This window comes from Schistocerca nitens, chromosome 4, assembly GCF_023898315.1.
Source record: "Schistocerca nitens isolate TAMUIC-IGC-003100 chromosome 4, iqSchNite1.1, whole genome shotgun sequence".
Taxonomy (NCBI): domain Eukaryota; kingdom Metazoa; phylum Arthropoda; class Insecta; order Orthoptera; family Acrididae; genus Schistocerca; species Schistocerca nitens.
Genome location: NC_064617.1, coordinates 991,273,269 through 991,289,632, shown reverse-complemented (window position 1 = coordinate 991,289,632; position 16,364 = coordinate 991,273,269). Strand labels below are relative to the sequence as shown.

The 16,364-nt window shown below is 41.8% G+C and overlaps 1 protein-coding gene across 1 annotated transcript in view; it reads left to right on the top strand.

The window, feature by feature from the left end:
• LOC126252741 (dipeptidase 1-like) overlaps positions 1 to 16,364 on the top strand; it is a 1,484,085-nt gene that overhangs the window by 924,715 nt on the left and 543,006 nt on the right. The window contains exon 7 of the mRNA XM_049953644.1: positions 15,230 to 15,362. Within this exon, the coding sequence (XP_049809601.1) occupies positions 15,230 to 15,362 (133 nt within the window). The remainder of the gene's footprint in view (positions 1 to 15,229; positions 15,363 to 16,364) is intronic.

The window sequence follows — 16,364 nt, the reverse complement described above, 5'->3', positions numbered from 1 at the left end:
ACTGACAGCCTCTGTTCAACACTATTCCAATGAAACTCTAAAAATCCCACTTGACCTGCAGTTCCTGAGTGTCCACCAGAGTCTACCACCGTCTTCTCGTAGTTGAAGTCTTTATCAGCTGTATCGGCTGCTACGGGCTTACTTGGCCCCTGGCGTCTCGCTGCGGAATCTCCAAACTGCCGGCACTGGCTCTGAACCTGCATCTGAATCTCTGGCCCTAGCTATTCCAAAGCCTGTCCTTTTATTTCGTTTCTCATGTACTTGGGTGCACATTGTTTCACAACCCTTTCATTTCTAAGTGATTGGATTGCACAAGAATGCCTATGGTTCCACACGACACTCTCGTTTCTAATTAGTCGGCTTGTGCAAGAATGCCTTCGGTTCCACACGACACTTTCGTTTCTAGCTGCACACAACTTAATTTGGTTCCACACGAGTTTCTTCCGCACGTCACTGTCACTGTCTCTTGTCGTATTATCGCCCTCGTGTTTGTGTCTTCCATTGCGCAAGGTTGATTCATGCTGCTTCCTCTGGCAGGAAGTCAAACTCCAAGTTATTTGATTGACAAGCCATACTTGGCAGCCTCCGCCGTTTATCTAGCCCCTACATCCTGGTGGACTATTTCTTAATGTCGGCTGGCTGTTTGCCTGTGGAGCCTGGACTCTTATTTTGGTCACAAAAGCAAGAATAAAAATTAAAATTTTATAGTGTCACAACATTATTATCCACACCCTTCATAACTACAGAACACGTCTCCTCTTCCCAGAACCGTTTTTCCCCAGTACAAGTCCTTCAGCGCTTTCAAAGCTCGATTCCCGGCGGGGCCAGGGATTTTCTCTGCCTCGTGATGACTGGGTGTTGTGTGATGTCCTTAGGTTAGTTAGGTTTAAGTAGTTCTAAGTTCTAGGGGACTGATGACCTCAGACGTTAAGTCCCATAGTGCTCAGAGCCATTTGAACCATTTCAAAACTCGAAATCAATAAACAGTTAAATTACGACGCTTCATACCATTACGTCAGATATCGATATTACGGATTTCACCGACAGATAACGACAGTTTAATTAAATTGGCTGCAAATCATTTTAGGGCTTTGGCCCTAGGTTTCTCTTGTGCTAGGACTGTGTTCCATGTGCCAACCAATAACTCAAAAGATGTCTCGATATAATTACATTAATTATGTAGACACAATTCATATATACAGTCACAGCATCAACATCCATTGGCCTTGTTTTTCCATTGTTGCCAACTTAAAAATTCATGTAGGGTTTCAAAATATACACGTATTCTCGTTCACAGTGACCTACCTCAACATCTACTTCCAATGAAATCCTTTGGCCTCTTTTAAAAATCTATACCGGATGTTCCTCGCAACAGCAATCAGACGCTTTTTTTTCTAATTTGTCTTCGGATATTTGAAATTTCATTGTTGCAATGTGTAGCTGGAGTCAGCCCAAACAAATAGTGGTTTAAGAATTTTAGCTATTTGTCAGAAATAATACGCCCAGTGTCGACGGTAAGAGTCGGTTTTCTTTCCATAAATAACAAAATGACTTTTAAAGCAGAATTTTACGTGCGTCTTCAATAGAATGGTCCCAAATGTCTCTAGTGCGATAATTTGTTTTATCGATATGGATTATCATGAACGTAAAACACTCCAGACGCGACTGAGCAGTCGCGCTGCATGATGGTAGCAGTACGCGTGCGATAGGGAGTGCTGTTGCTGCTGCAGTGCTGGTTATTCTACGAGTTTTACCGCACCTGATAATTCATATCGATGAAACAAATATCGCAATGAATTAATCTGGGACCTGTATATTGAACGAACACGAAAAATTCCGTTCTACAAATAATTTTGTTTGTAACTGAAACCAAACTGACGCTTTCCGTCGACGCTGGGCGTCGAATGAAAGGTGTGACGAGCAGTATTTCTTTGGGATGAGCTCAGCTACACACTGCTAAAACTAAATTGCAAGTTTCTGCCGGAACATCATATAAACTGTGCCCCTAACGTTTTTTTTAGGAGGGACACCCTTTATGTAACCACGTCTCTCCCCTCGGGACATCCTTTATGTAAGCAAAAGAAGTATGAATGTGAGGTTCATAGTAATATTAAGCTTTTTGATGGCTAGCACTATTTTGATTTACATTAGTTTTTACATAAAAGAGTCTGTGCTTTGTATATTACAGTAATGGTACAGTATATTGAAACGAGTTTTATATATCTCCTTTTTCTTTTTATCTTTACCATTTAGTTTTTTTAATTGTAACATAAAAAACCGAAGAAAAACGAGTGTAATTTAAGTAACATCAAACATTAATTTTACTATAGATTTTAAAATATTTGTAAATTCACATCCTGTAATCTGGTTTGTAATGTCTTTAGTTACGCAGTTAACGTTCTGATTGAAGAGTGGAATGTTGTACCACTGACAGCGAGGTCAGATGCGAAGGGGATGAAATAACGATAAAGAAAAATGTTAGCTGTATATGAAAAGCATGGCGACCATAATATTAAAGCCTAAGCCATAGATTGAAATGTGAAGAATGCAAACTATTTTGAGGGCGAGAATTTACTGCAGAAGTACGAGAAATATATTGAGTTTTTAACTACGATGCTCAATCACAGATCATCAGTATCAACGGAAATCGAGTACTGATATCGAATAAAAGACCTGTACGTTCGTAATGGAAACCGCGACAGTAACAAAAAACATTTCGCAAAAATAAATCGAAGCTAGTTTCACAAAACACGCAGCTATCTAGCTCAATTTGAGAATGCCACACATAACTACGCATATATGAATGTATCGTGAATAAATGGAAATGGTTTAAGAATTTTAACTATTTATCGAAAGAATACATATCAATAATAGTGAAGGAAGCAGTAGATTTTCTGAAGAAGAAGCACCCAAAAATTAACCGCAAAATCTATACAAGAGTAGCAATGAAAACCTATCCGACATTATCTAGAAGAAAAGAATACACTTCATGAAAGCATTAACTTTTTGTGAAGCACATCTAATTGAGACTCTGACATGTGACTCATTGTACGTAGAAACATCCAGAAATTCATGAGTTAACCCAACAATTTATAAAACAGTAGCAAGCAAAATCTGTTCTACATTATCTATAAAGAAACGGGAAATACTAGGAAAGCACTCGTATATTATGGAGCACATCTAATAGACTCCAACATGTGACTTTTCACACAAAGAATCATCCTAAGATTGATGAATTATCCCCGAAACTTATACAATAGTAGAAAGGAAAATCCGTTCTACGTCACCTAGAGAGGAAGAGGAGAAACCATGAAAGCCTCTCTTCCATTGTGGTGCACATCTGAGAGTTCAACACGTCGGTCATCCCTGAAAGAAAGTCGCCACGATTTCGACACAGGACACTGTATAGGGAAGAAGTGCACGTTGTAGAGAACTCGTCTATGCCACTCATCGCCTCTGTAAGCGACCAGATTACGGCAGGAAATGTACAGTATCTGACCACACAGATACGGTCAGTGAAACAAAGCCATCTATCAGAATCTCTCAACTGACCGCAGCATCGAAACATAATTAGTAATAGCCAAGATATTCAATCTACAGTTTACCTGCAGCGCCTGTGCAGTCTCCGATCAGAAACACTCGAGATTAACACAAGAATAGTTCATAAAATACTTGAAATAGGCATTCAGACAACTCTTTGAGGCACCTGTAGAAACATTTGTAGCTTATACAAGATGCTCGCGCAAATGCGCATGCCCACACCCGAGCGACGTGTATGTGCGCTCTCTCCCTGGTGTCCCTTCGTCGACATCCACGCTGACCGGCCGCTGGTCCCTCGTTCCTATGGTTACCTGTCTCCTCCAGAAGGAGTTACCCAATTAACAGTTACTGCCAACTTCGGCTCGATGACTGACCGCAACTTCTGTGTCCAGCGATTGTGCGTGGAAACATGGAACCAGAGACACATTATACAGTTACCTTGAACCTGACGGTGAGAATGTTAAAAACGGGAACAGGATTACGCTGCTATTACCATGCTGATACAGAAAAAGTTAAGAAATAAATGTCCATTCGGTTCTGCAAAATACTAGTTTTCTTCCGATAGAATTGAGCCATTATATCTTTATGGTGTATTAGAGCTTATATCAGATCAAATTATATAATGTGTCAACACATTAATAGCTAAAGCGCTTCTGTATTACAATGAAAAATTGTATAAAGGAATGCAATTTAAAATGTACGCAAAGGAGACTAGTTAAGAAGCAAAGGACAGAGTAGAGAAATTTTGGACAGCTTGCGGAACGTGAGTAGGAAACGTTGGACTCTCCAGGGAAATAAGTATTTATGGCGACGAGTAAAAGCATTAGATCTGCCGAGTTTAAAATGAATCTGAAACGAAATAATATCGACAAGAGTAATCGGTGTCATTTTACACTACCGACCACAAGATTCATACATCGCTCGCAGAGGCATCCAAAGATAACTTCAATGCGATGGCACACAAATTACCTCGAGCATGCAATTTCAGTAGATGGTGAATTTCATTCGTTTAGTACTGCATATGCTATTTGCGATACGGGGAAACAGTTTTGCGAAGTAATACTGGCAATATTCTTTGATAACTGCATTAAACAATTACTCTGACCAGTCACACACAAAACTAATATTTTACACAATGTATTTACAAATAGATCCGATCTTCCCGAGATATTATCGACCATGCTGATATTACCGGAATAATGGTCATCAAATGCAAAATGTCCATCGAGATAGTTCGGAGAGTATTTGTGTTTGGTCGAACGGATGGAGAGTCTCTACCACTCTGTTTAAAGGACTAACTGAGAACATTCAGTTCAGGTATAGAAAACGCATAACAAATGTAATTAAAGTTGAAAGACGTTAAACTGCGATCAGGATAAGTAAAGTGATATAAGTTTCATAAAACGGCAAAGACCCAGCCTGGTTTGATGATACAACTCGTAGAACACTGCTCTCTAGGTACAAAAGACACTGCAGGGGAAAATGTTAGTAGCAGCTAGTACATCCGTGAGAAGGACCCTGCGTGAATCCTACAATAATTTTCACTGTCGGATTCTGGAGGAAAACATAAACAGATCTGATCATACGTTATAGTTAAAACTTGTCCAAGCGACCTGTCCCATCTGTCGTTGACCTGCCTAGTGTTGAAATTAAATACACCAGACAGAAAGCAGAAATACCGTGCTCTGCATAACACAGCTTGCCCGTCGCACACAGACATACATACATATGAGAGATTTTATTTTAAAACCACCGGTAATGCAAAATAATAAATGATATTTAAATAGAACCAAGCATCAGACCCTGACGGAGTTCTAGGCAGTTTTTACACCTGAATAATAGTGCAGGTCACTTCTGTTAAGATAAAGAATAAAAGAGCGGATGTACTGCGTTATACGTAAAAACCACTAGCGTCCGTGAGTTGCTGGACCCTGGCGTATATTGTGAGGGATTGATGAAAGACCAGTTGTGTGGGACACGACTTACTTTAGTCAAACACGATGCCCAGCAAACCTCACATGCAGGTGAAGAGGTGAATGTCGCTATCACACAAATTAAACCCACTAAGTAATTCTAGACGGCGAATGTTCTACAAAAACTAAAGTAAAACGGAAATGTTTTCAGTACACACGAAAGTTTTATTATACAGGACGAGCAACAATAAAAATTTATTCCTTGACTGTGATCTTGTGTACGGGAAAATTTCATCGTTTGAGGATCGTAAGGAACTGCAGAAAGACTTGGACAAGATTTCCGCTTGCTATAGTGAATGGCAACTGTATTTAAATGAGGAAAAATGAAATATATGACTATAGCAAAGGGAGAAAGCCCATAGGGTCGGATTCCAAGATTATTTTAGGAAGATTTTGAGGACATCACGTCGTATAAGTACACTGGCGGAAATAAATTGGTACGCCTGAAAAGGAGGCGTAGATTTTGATCCGAGGACGGCGTATGCCATTTGGGAGATAGTAGATGTACTGATAATGGTTATAAAGCCATCCGCCGACAAAGATAGTAGTGGCATAACTACCGAAGCACCATCTGTGTCTACCATTCAAAAGGGAACGCTCATAGCAAGAAGGCTCAATGCAGTGCACTCACTCATGCCACCCGTGTATTCTAAAACCTACTGAGCGAATTTGAAAGTGGTCGAATTGTGGCCTTCAGAGTGGCGGGATGACTCTTTCGGAAAATAACGACTCACGTTGGACGTACTGCATCAGCTGTGCAACGATGCTGAATCTAACAGGTGACAACTACAGGGAACGGAAAGTTGTCTACAGCTTGTACAGTAACCAAATCGCAGTTGCAAGAAGCTAAGGACATGGCACGTAATCTATCATTAACAATGGTGTGGGACAGGGTTGTAGTCAGTCGACAGTGTCCTTCAGTATGTGCATTGGGAAAGCAATGAGGGAGACCAAGGGGGAACATGGAGATGAAATTAAAGTTCAGAGAGAAGAAATAAAATCTTTACGGTTTGTCGATGAGACACTGATTTTGGGACTTACAACACAAGTCGAACGTAATGGATAGTGTCTAAAAAAAGTGGGTGTAAGATGAACATCAACCAATGTAAAACAAATGTGATTGACTGTTGACTAATTAAGTCAAGTGATACTTAGGGTATCAGCTTAGGAAATGAAACACTAAAAGTAAGAGGTGGCTGATGGCTGAAGTAGAGACAATACAAAATGAGACTGACTATAGCAAGAAATTAATTTCTGAGAAAGAACAATCTGTTAACATCTGTTGTGTATTTAATTGTTAGGACCTCTTTTCTGAGGGTATTTGTGCAGTTGGAAACAGGGGGGAGGCGTGGGGGCAGCAAGAATCTGTAGAGGAAAACCAAAGCTCGAATACAGTAAACAGATCCAAATAATGGTTGTAGGTGGCAGTTAGGCAGAAATGGAGAGGCTTACACTGGACAGATTACTGTGGACAGCTGCATCTAGCTATTCTTAGGACTGAAGAGCACAATTGCAACAGCAAGTAAGAAACATTACAGACTGTAAGGTCAGTATTATTGATGTCGTATGATAGACTTACTATAACACTGACGTGTTTGTGTCACTCTTCCCTAACAACCGAACATTTAGTCTTCTCACGAGAAGAGCCACTTATAACACTAAAGTGCCATGAAACACGCTAATGTTGCCCTCTGAGAGGATTTGGAATTTTTACCGCGCGTGTGTTTAATGGACAGTGGTATCGGACTATAAATTTGAATATGATGAAATTAACAAAAAAACCAAACCGACTTTAACCTTGGGAGTTAATGAAAGCGGTAAAATCATAAGGGAATGAAAAAATGAACGGTAGCCAGCCCAATTAGGCACATTAATATGGAAATATATGTTTAAAAAATTGAATATTGGTTATTGAAGATACTGTCATTAAGATTTCCCTTTGAATAGCAAACAGGATACAAACTGACACAGTGCACTCTGAACTGTGCGTTGCAGCAGTTACCAATAACGCACACACCAGTAAATTATTGGATGTAATTTTGCAACAAGCTTATAGTAAAGACAGCTACACTCAGAACCATTACTTAGTCAAATACTGAAATGTTACTGCATGAACTGCAGAACTAAATTTGGACGTGAGGGGCTTTTGTCTTATCTGACATGAAAGAAAAAACAAATAAAAATGAATAATATCATAAATACACTGTTTAAACTGCTCTACATATATCAGTTTTCGTTAGCAACAGTAGTACCTCAATTTTGTTCTATGGGAAAAAGACCAAGGTGGAAGACCACGACTGAGGTACATGGATCAAATCGTGAAAGATGTGGGATGTAACACCTATAAAGAAATGAAGAGAAAAGCTGAAAGACGCACAAAATGGAGACAAGCTGCCATTGTAGCTGTTGCAAACCAATCCTTGGATTGACCACTACAGAAGAAGGTGGAGAATATGATGGGGACCCACAAACTAGTATAGTTTCACTACTCAACATTCTCTGATTATTACAGCAGCAAATACTAATTCGAAAAGCTATTCATTCACGTCATTTAGAGTAGTTTATAATTTACTTTGCAAGACAATAAAATACAACACTAGGCTTAATTAACTTCAAGAAAGGAACCATTCATGATAGAAATCAAAACCACAATAATTTTGAAAATGAGCTTAGCTTATTTGCCTTTCATCACCTGTGAAGCAGGTATTATAGACGATAATATTTACACAGTCTTGCAATGTATTCCTACAAAAGTATATTTTGTAATAAACTAAGGATACCTTAGCAAAAGCTTTTCCAACTTCACCTTTGTGGTTTAACTTCAACTTTTACTACTCCTTTTGTATTAGACAAAAGATCACTTTTAAAGACTGAAATACTAGAATTGTTCATTTAAATCAGGATACTCAGTTTTAGTAACCATTACGTGAGGACCCTGCATAGGTTCGTGATCGGGATAGAAAGTATGATTCTGGACACCTATTTACAATGTGAAGATTATTATCAAAACAACACAAGAATTAACTGGGCAATGCCCATGTGAATTGTCCACCCTTGGTAACTGAGTGGTCAAAGCGACGTAATGTCATACCTACCGGCCCGGGTTCGATTCCCAGCTGGGTCAGAGATTTTCTCCGCTCAGGGACTTGGTGTTGTGTTGTGTTGTCCTTATCATCACCATTTCATCCTCATCGACACGCAAGTCGCCGAAGTGGCGTCAACTCGAAAGACTTGCACCAGGCAAACGGTCTACCCGACGGGAGGCCCTTGCCACACGGCATTTTTCTCATATACATTAATGAATGTATGAAGTTAGTGAAGCAGTGGCGAAGATTGGTGGCAAGCAACATGGCGGCTAACTGTACTCACGGGTCATGATGTTCAAGTGCTCTATAAAATCTCTTCTTGGCGTCGGATTTTCACCATATCAGAGCCATTCCTTTATGCCAAGAATACCAAATAATAGCCATATCCACATCCGAGGCAAATCCCTTACAAAGCAGCTTCCAATCGCCTCTCTTGGCATCATCGAAGTGAAGTGCGCCGTGCTACGGCCAGCCACACACTGCATACCGTTCACGCAAAGGAGCCGCTCAGTTCGACTGCGAAAACCACCTTTTACATCGCGCCATGCCACTTCCGTTGCGCGGAGACTTCACTACAGCTTTTACATGTTACAAAGACAGGTGCCCTACCCTAAGCATGAACCAGCTTTTAATAAACATTTTCTTTTTATGAACTTACACATATTATAACAATTTATCATTTGAAAATATACTTTTGCTTTCTTCATATATACATTACAAAACTCTAATTTTCTTGTCACATATCGAGGAGATTAAATAAAATCCGAGTACACACTCCGTAATTGTAGATACACAGTTACATAATATGGACGTATTTCTAATCAATATAAGTGTTACACATGCCCCATGTTTCATTGAGATTTCCCAACAGGGATACATCAATGAAACATCAATAACACTTCAAAACAGTGTTGGGCGATAATTTTTTTTTTCAAATAGATTACACAACAAACGCTTCACATAACTGTCTATATAAACACTGTTCCAACAAGTATTAAAGGAAAACATGTATTTTTGTAGCATATATTCTATTCTAAACATGTGTCCATGTTGTGAATAATATACACTCCTGGAAATTGAAATAAGAACACCGTGAATTCATTGTCCCGGGAAGGGGAAACTTTATTGACACATTCCTGGGGTCAGATACATCACATGATCACACTGACAGAACCACAGGCACATAGACACAGGCAACAGAGCATGCACAATGTCGGCACTAGTACAGTGTATATCCACCTTTCGCAGCAATGCAGGCTGCTATTCTCCCATGGAGACGATCGTAGAGATGCTGGATGTAGTCCTGTGGAACGGCTTGCCATGCCATTTCCACCTGGCGCCTCAGTTGGACCAGCGTTCGTGCTGGACGTGCAGACCGCGTGAGACGACGCTTCATCCAGTCCCAAACATGCTCAATGGGGGACAGATCCGGAGATCTTGCTGGCCAGGGTAGTTGACTTACACCTTCTAGAGCACGTTGGGTGGCACGGGATACATGCGGACGTGCATTGTCCTGTTGGAACAGCAAGTTCCCTTGCCTGTCTAGGAATGGTAGAACGATGGGTTCGATGACGGTTTGGATGTACCGTGCACTATTCAGTGTCCCCTCGACGATCACCAGTGGTGTACGGCCAGTGTAGGAGATCGCTCCCCACACCATGATGCCGGGTGTTGGCCCTGTGTGCCTCGGTCGTATGCAGTCCAAATTGTGGCGCTCACCTGCACGGCGCCAAACACGTATACGACCATCATTGGCACCAAGGCAGAAGCGACTCTCATCGCTGAAGACGACACGTCTCCATTCGTCCCTCCATTCACGCCTGTCGCGACACCACTGGAGGCGGGCTGCACGATGTTGGGGCGTGAGCGGAAGACGGCCTAACGGTGTGCGTCCTCCATTCACGCCTGTCGCGACACCACTGGAGGCGGGCTGCACGATGTTGGGGCGTGAGCGGAAGACGGCCTAACGGTGTGCGGGACCGTAGCCCAGCTTCATGGAGACGGTTGCGAATGGTCCTCGCCGATACCCCAGGAGCAACAGTGTCCCTAATTTGCTGGGAAGTGGCGGTGCGGTCCCCTACGGCACTGCGTAGGATCCTACGGTCTTGGCGTGCATCCGTGCGTCGCTGCGGTCCGGTCCCAGGTCGACGGGCACGTGCACCTTCCGCCGACCACTGGCGACAACATCGATGTACTGTGGAGACCTCACGCCCCACGTGTTGAGCAATTCGGCGGTACGTCCACCCGGCCTCCCGCATGCCCACGATACGCCCTCGCTCAAAGTCCGTCAACTGCACATACGGTTCACGTCCACGCTGTCGCGGCATGCTACCAGTGTTAAAGACTGCGATGGAGCTCCGTATGCCACGGCAAACTGGCTGACACTGACGGTGGCGGTGCACAAATGCTGCGCAGCTAGCGCCATTCGACGGCCAACACCGCGGTTCCTGGTGTGTCCGCTGTGCCGTGCGTGTGATCATTGCTTATACAGCCCTCTCGCAGTGTCCGGAGCAAGTATGGTGGGTCAGACACACCGGTGTCAATGTGTTCTTTTTTCCATTTCCAGGAGTGTATATATGAATTTACATATCACTTACATACACAGCTTACATTACAAATGCTTAGTTTATACTTATTTGTCACTGTATGATTATTAAGAAAGTATGTTTTGTCTGCTTTAAATATTTATGCAGTTCATTGTGAAAATACAATACTCAGTACACTCTATAAACGTTTCATCCTTTGTCTGACTGTAGATATATTTGTCAGTCCTCAACTATTTTCAACAGCAACACTTGTCACCCTATTGACACATTTGGCAGTCCTCCTGATCATGCTGCAATATTCAATCAATGCAGTTCTTATGTATGTCATAGCCTGGAGTTTATGTGTACGTTGTGTAACCAATTATGTTATACCGAATGTGAAACTTATAGGACATGTATCAGTAGTCTCATAACAAAAAAATGTTTTTCCAGCATAACAACACTTGACAACACAACATCATGAAGAAGAACATGTAGGGTAAAACACTATTTGATTAAATACAAATACACTTTTTCATTTTGCCCCTTATTACTCACTCCTGTGGACGTAAGGTTTTAAATCTACAATATTGCGAACACCTAATGGCTTCTTTGACTTACGATAAACAAGACAATAGGCGTTACTGTGCAGAGTTCCTTGCACTTCAAAGGGACCAATATAATTATATTTGAACTTAGAAATTTCTTGGTTTATTTCACTAGGTTCTTCGTGAGTTTTTATGAGAACAAAATCCCCAGTTTTGAATTTGGTCACTTTAAGGCCCTTATCGTCCCTTTTCCGCTTTTCCTTTCATTCTTTTTCTTACTAAGTCTTTTTTCTCTCTCAGATCCATTTCCACAAAGGGTGGAAATTGTAAGATATCTTCAACTGTACTTTTGCTCTTATGATTAAATAGAATTTCCTTGGGTGTAAATCCTGTAGTTTCGTGGTGGTAGGTATTCATTACAATTTCAAAGTCTGCAATCAACCTACCCCATGGCTAATGATTGTACGTTCGACACAGTCTACCTAGTTAATGCATATAGTGCTCCTGGATATGTTATTTACAGGCCAATCAGCTATGTCTGGGGGCTTCTTCGGCTTTCTAATTTCTAAGTCTTTCATGACTAATCAAATCTTTCCCAGGTATCGCATCGTCTGGTTGCTCTTTCTTTTTCGGTTTTTATTTTCTGCCGGATTTTGTTTGGAAAAGACTTGATTTTGCTTTTCAGGTACATATTCCGTAATGCCTTGTTCCCTTTCCTCTATTTCTTAGTCTGAACTATTATTTATTTCATATTCACTGTCTGATTCTAACATGAACGCTACTCTTAGACAGCAAGCAAGTTCCTCTTTTGAACTTTCATCAGTTTTTGTATTTTCAAAATTTTCAGTATTTCCTAAAAATTCTATTTCATTTTCAGTCACTGGCGTTTCTTGAGTATCACTTTTGATGACGTCAACTTTAACTTCATATTTAGTATAATCGTCTTGGATTTCAGTGTTTGCATATACTCATCTGAGTTTATGTTCTCATGACCATCAACAACATCTAATTGCATTAGTCTTTCGTCAACCAGGATCGCCTCATCCACACTGTCGGGAATTTCATCCTCCTCCAGATATCTATTTGTAGCGACCATTTTTGTTTCTGGCACCAGTTTCTTTAACATTGGCAGCTCGCGTGCTTTGCACATGCTCCTTTCTTTCCCTTACCACCCACTTCCTCTGAAATCGCTACTCGCGCACCTTGCACGGCGCTAAGTACTTTCAACTCCTTTTCATTTTCGCACGCCGTTCTCTTTTCGACCTTTCCACTTTCGTTTCTCCAATTTATTAATACTCTGGCCGTATAACCCTTTTCAGAGTTTTCCCACTCATATTGCCTTAAACCGTAAAACAAATCATCACGCCACTCCGTGATCCCCGAAGACTCCTTTTCACACAAATTGTCTATCTTTCCGCTTTTACTTAATAGCTTCCGCCTGCTTAGATGGGCGGTAACGTGCTCGCCTCCAATGCAAGCGGACCCGGGTTCCATTCCCGGCCGGGGTGAGGATTTTCTCCTGTCGGAGACTGGGTGTTGTTTTGTCATCATCATTTCATACTCATCACCGAGGCGCAAGTCGCCCAATGCGGCGTCGACTGAAATAAGACTTGCACTTCTAACAATGCCATACACTCATTTCTATTCTTTTTTCACTTAATAACGTGCATGGATGTGTGTGATGTCCTTAGGTTAGTTAGGTTTAAGTAGATGTAAGTTCTAGGGGACTGATGACCACAGATGTTAAGTCCCATAGTGCTGAGAGCCATTTGAACCATTTCCCTTGTGTCTTCATCTCGTCCTAATGCCACTGTTGCAACCGCCCTTCAGACAGCTGATTGCTCCGCCAAGTTCAATGCACGCAGTTGCTTAGTTTGCACACTAGCGCCTGCAGCATAGTCTGTCGCCAGTGACTCACTGAAGCCCGTACCTGTTTTTCTGCATGCCCTGTCCAGTGGCGCAGTTCTGCCGTTTAGTTGTGTCTTAAATTCACTTTGTTTTATCCGGAATTATTTCTTTAGTTTGGGACGGTGATACTTGTCCGCTCGAATCTGGCCCGTAAAACACGTGGGCCTTAGTTTTCCACGTCATTTCGGTTTTGATAGTTTTGTGGTGCAAACCCTCTACCGCGAAATGACATGTTACTGCGACCTCTGCCTCTATCTCTTTCCATCATATTTACGTGGTAACGTGCGTTCCCATTGAATACCGCGAGAACGCTCTCGGGAGAAAGTAGCCCCAGTTCGTTGCTTGCAGTCAGAACGCCGTCAGCTTCGTCAGATGGAAGAGGATGCAGTCTCCGTATTAAGTCGAGCATCAACACTTCTCTCGTCACAGTAAAGAAAATTCAGCTTACACCTAGACCAATTCCAGCAACCTCTAAAAGTACTTTGGAAGTCTTTATACTACGACGGTCTTTACATTCATCAAGCTGCTTACCTAACGAACTACAAGAATGTTGGCAAATTGATTTTTCTCAATTTGTTTGATTTTAAAACTGTCATGGAGTACGAGAACGATGTTTTCTCGTGACGACACTCTTGAATAAAATCTTTTCTGTGTTCTTGCAACTTCATTTTTGGGTAAAACCTCAAGCTTTCCACTATTACCACTATCACCTTCGTCGTGAGTAGCTGATTGTCGTGACAGCAGCTGTGCTGTATTTATATAGCCAATGGGTTGCTTCTGGTTTGTCAACCTAACTCTTTTTGCTGTCATGGATGGTCTCAGCGTTTGTGCTGGTGGCACCACAATTGTCTAAGCAGCTTAAGCAACTCGGCGAATATCTCTGTTTCTTCTCTGTGTCGATAGCTTTCTTCCACGCACTTTTCTCTGTAGCATCCGATAAACTAGGAAGGTTCTTGTGGAGACGGTGAATAAGACGTGTTTTCCGACTGCCTGATTTCTGTGTTCGGCTTAGGACAGTCTCTTCCTGAGATTTACAGTATCCTCTCCGAATGCTGAAGGCCAGGCCATCCATATCGCTGCTGACCGCTCTGCAGGGCGTCAACTGGACATCAAAAATGGAGACTGCAAGTAATTAGCAGGTGTTGAGTCCAGCCACACGAATAAACACAAAATTCTGTTTGGCTAAACAAACGTTTGCCTCAAGCATCTTCGTACTGAGATTCTGTTATTAAAGAGGCTGCAGGATGTGGGAGGACCACTTCAACAAGGACAGTAGCTATACTCATTTCGGTTGGTGGAAGTGAGCTCTCCGTGCAGATAAGGAGCAAAGGAATTCTCGGAACTGTTTGCGCCCCTACAGCAGCACTGGCGCCATGAGTGCAGACGTTGACACCACCATGGCACTGCGGCGACGTAGGCCGGTCGGCGAGCAGTCGTTCATAGCCTGTATGAATCTGCCACTCCAGCAGCCATAACGGTCAGTTGCTCCTGACGAAGGGCACAGTGGTAACTGTCGAAAGCTTGAAGTTTTACCCGGAACACGCTGAAAGAAGTCCGAGAATATATTATTCGTTGTTAACGTGGAGTGTGAGGTAGCGGTGTCGTAGTTGCAGCGGCAGCTGTGACGCTTGACTTTTGGTGTGCTGCAGTTCTGGTCGGCGTACGTGCCGTGCGGTTCGCAGTACCTGGACTCGGTGCAGCTGACGCTGGAGCAGATCGACGTCATCCGCCGCCTCGTCGACAAGTACCCGGCGCACATGCAGCTCGTCACCACCGCGCAGGGTAAGTATCTGGACTGCTGATAAAATATCGGCATATCGATATATACGTATTTTTTCAAAAAAAATTTGGTACATATCGGCGGTATTTTTGTCACCGATTATACAGGGTGGAGAAAAATTGTGTCACGAAATTTTAACCCTGGATAGCTGATGCCAGTAGGAACCAAAATTACTGATGTTGTGTAGGTCGACAACGCCCAATTTTTGAACTACGGAAACTTGGCGCCACGTGCTCCGATTGGCCGCGGGATTGCCCTGTTGCCGGATGCTCTGGACAATGCATGACCGCGAATGCTTTGCCTGCCAGAGGTCGCGCCCTTTGTTTCCTGCCAGAGATATAACATTTGAACATTTTGCATCATTTCCTATTACACCATAATATTCTAATTTACTTAAAAGGATATTGTGTTTTAAACAGTCAAATGCCTTTGAAAGATCACAAAATATACCAGTAGCCTGTAATTTTTTGTCTAATGAGTTAAGTACATTTTCACTGTAAGTGTAGATAGCCCTCTCAATATCAGGACCCATTAGAAATCCGAAATGTGACTTTGACAGTATGTTATTTGTGGTAAGATGGTTATAAAACCCATTGTATATTACCTTTTCTAAAATTTTTTAGAATGCCGGCAAAAGTGAAACTGGACGGAAATGTGATGCTATTTCTTTATCTCTCTTCTTAAACAGTGGCTTAACTTCAGCATATTTCAACCATTCAGGAAATATCATCAATACAAATGATCTGCTCATTATATTCAAACCTCCAGTATTTTAACAGAAATACTCATAAGGAACTCAAAAGGTCCTACAATAAATTATGCACTTACATTTTCACATTCATTTAACAAACCAACGGTTAAGAAAAATAGTGAACTTAATTTAAAAAAATAAAAGATTAAAAGTGATAAATGCTTCCTTCAATGAAAGTACAAAATCCTCTTCAAAAGGCATTACTGAGTTTGTAAAACTCAAGCCAACATAAAAGCCTTTTATTCTTTTCAGC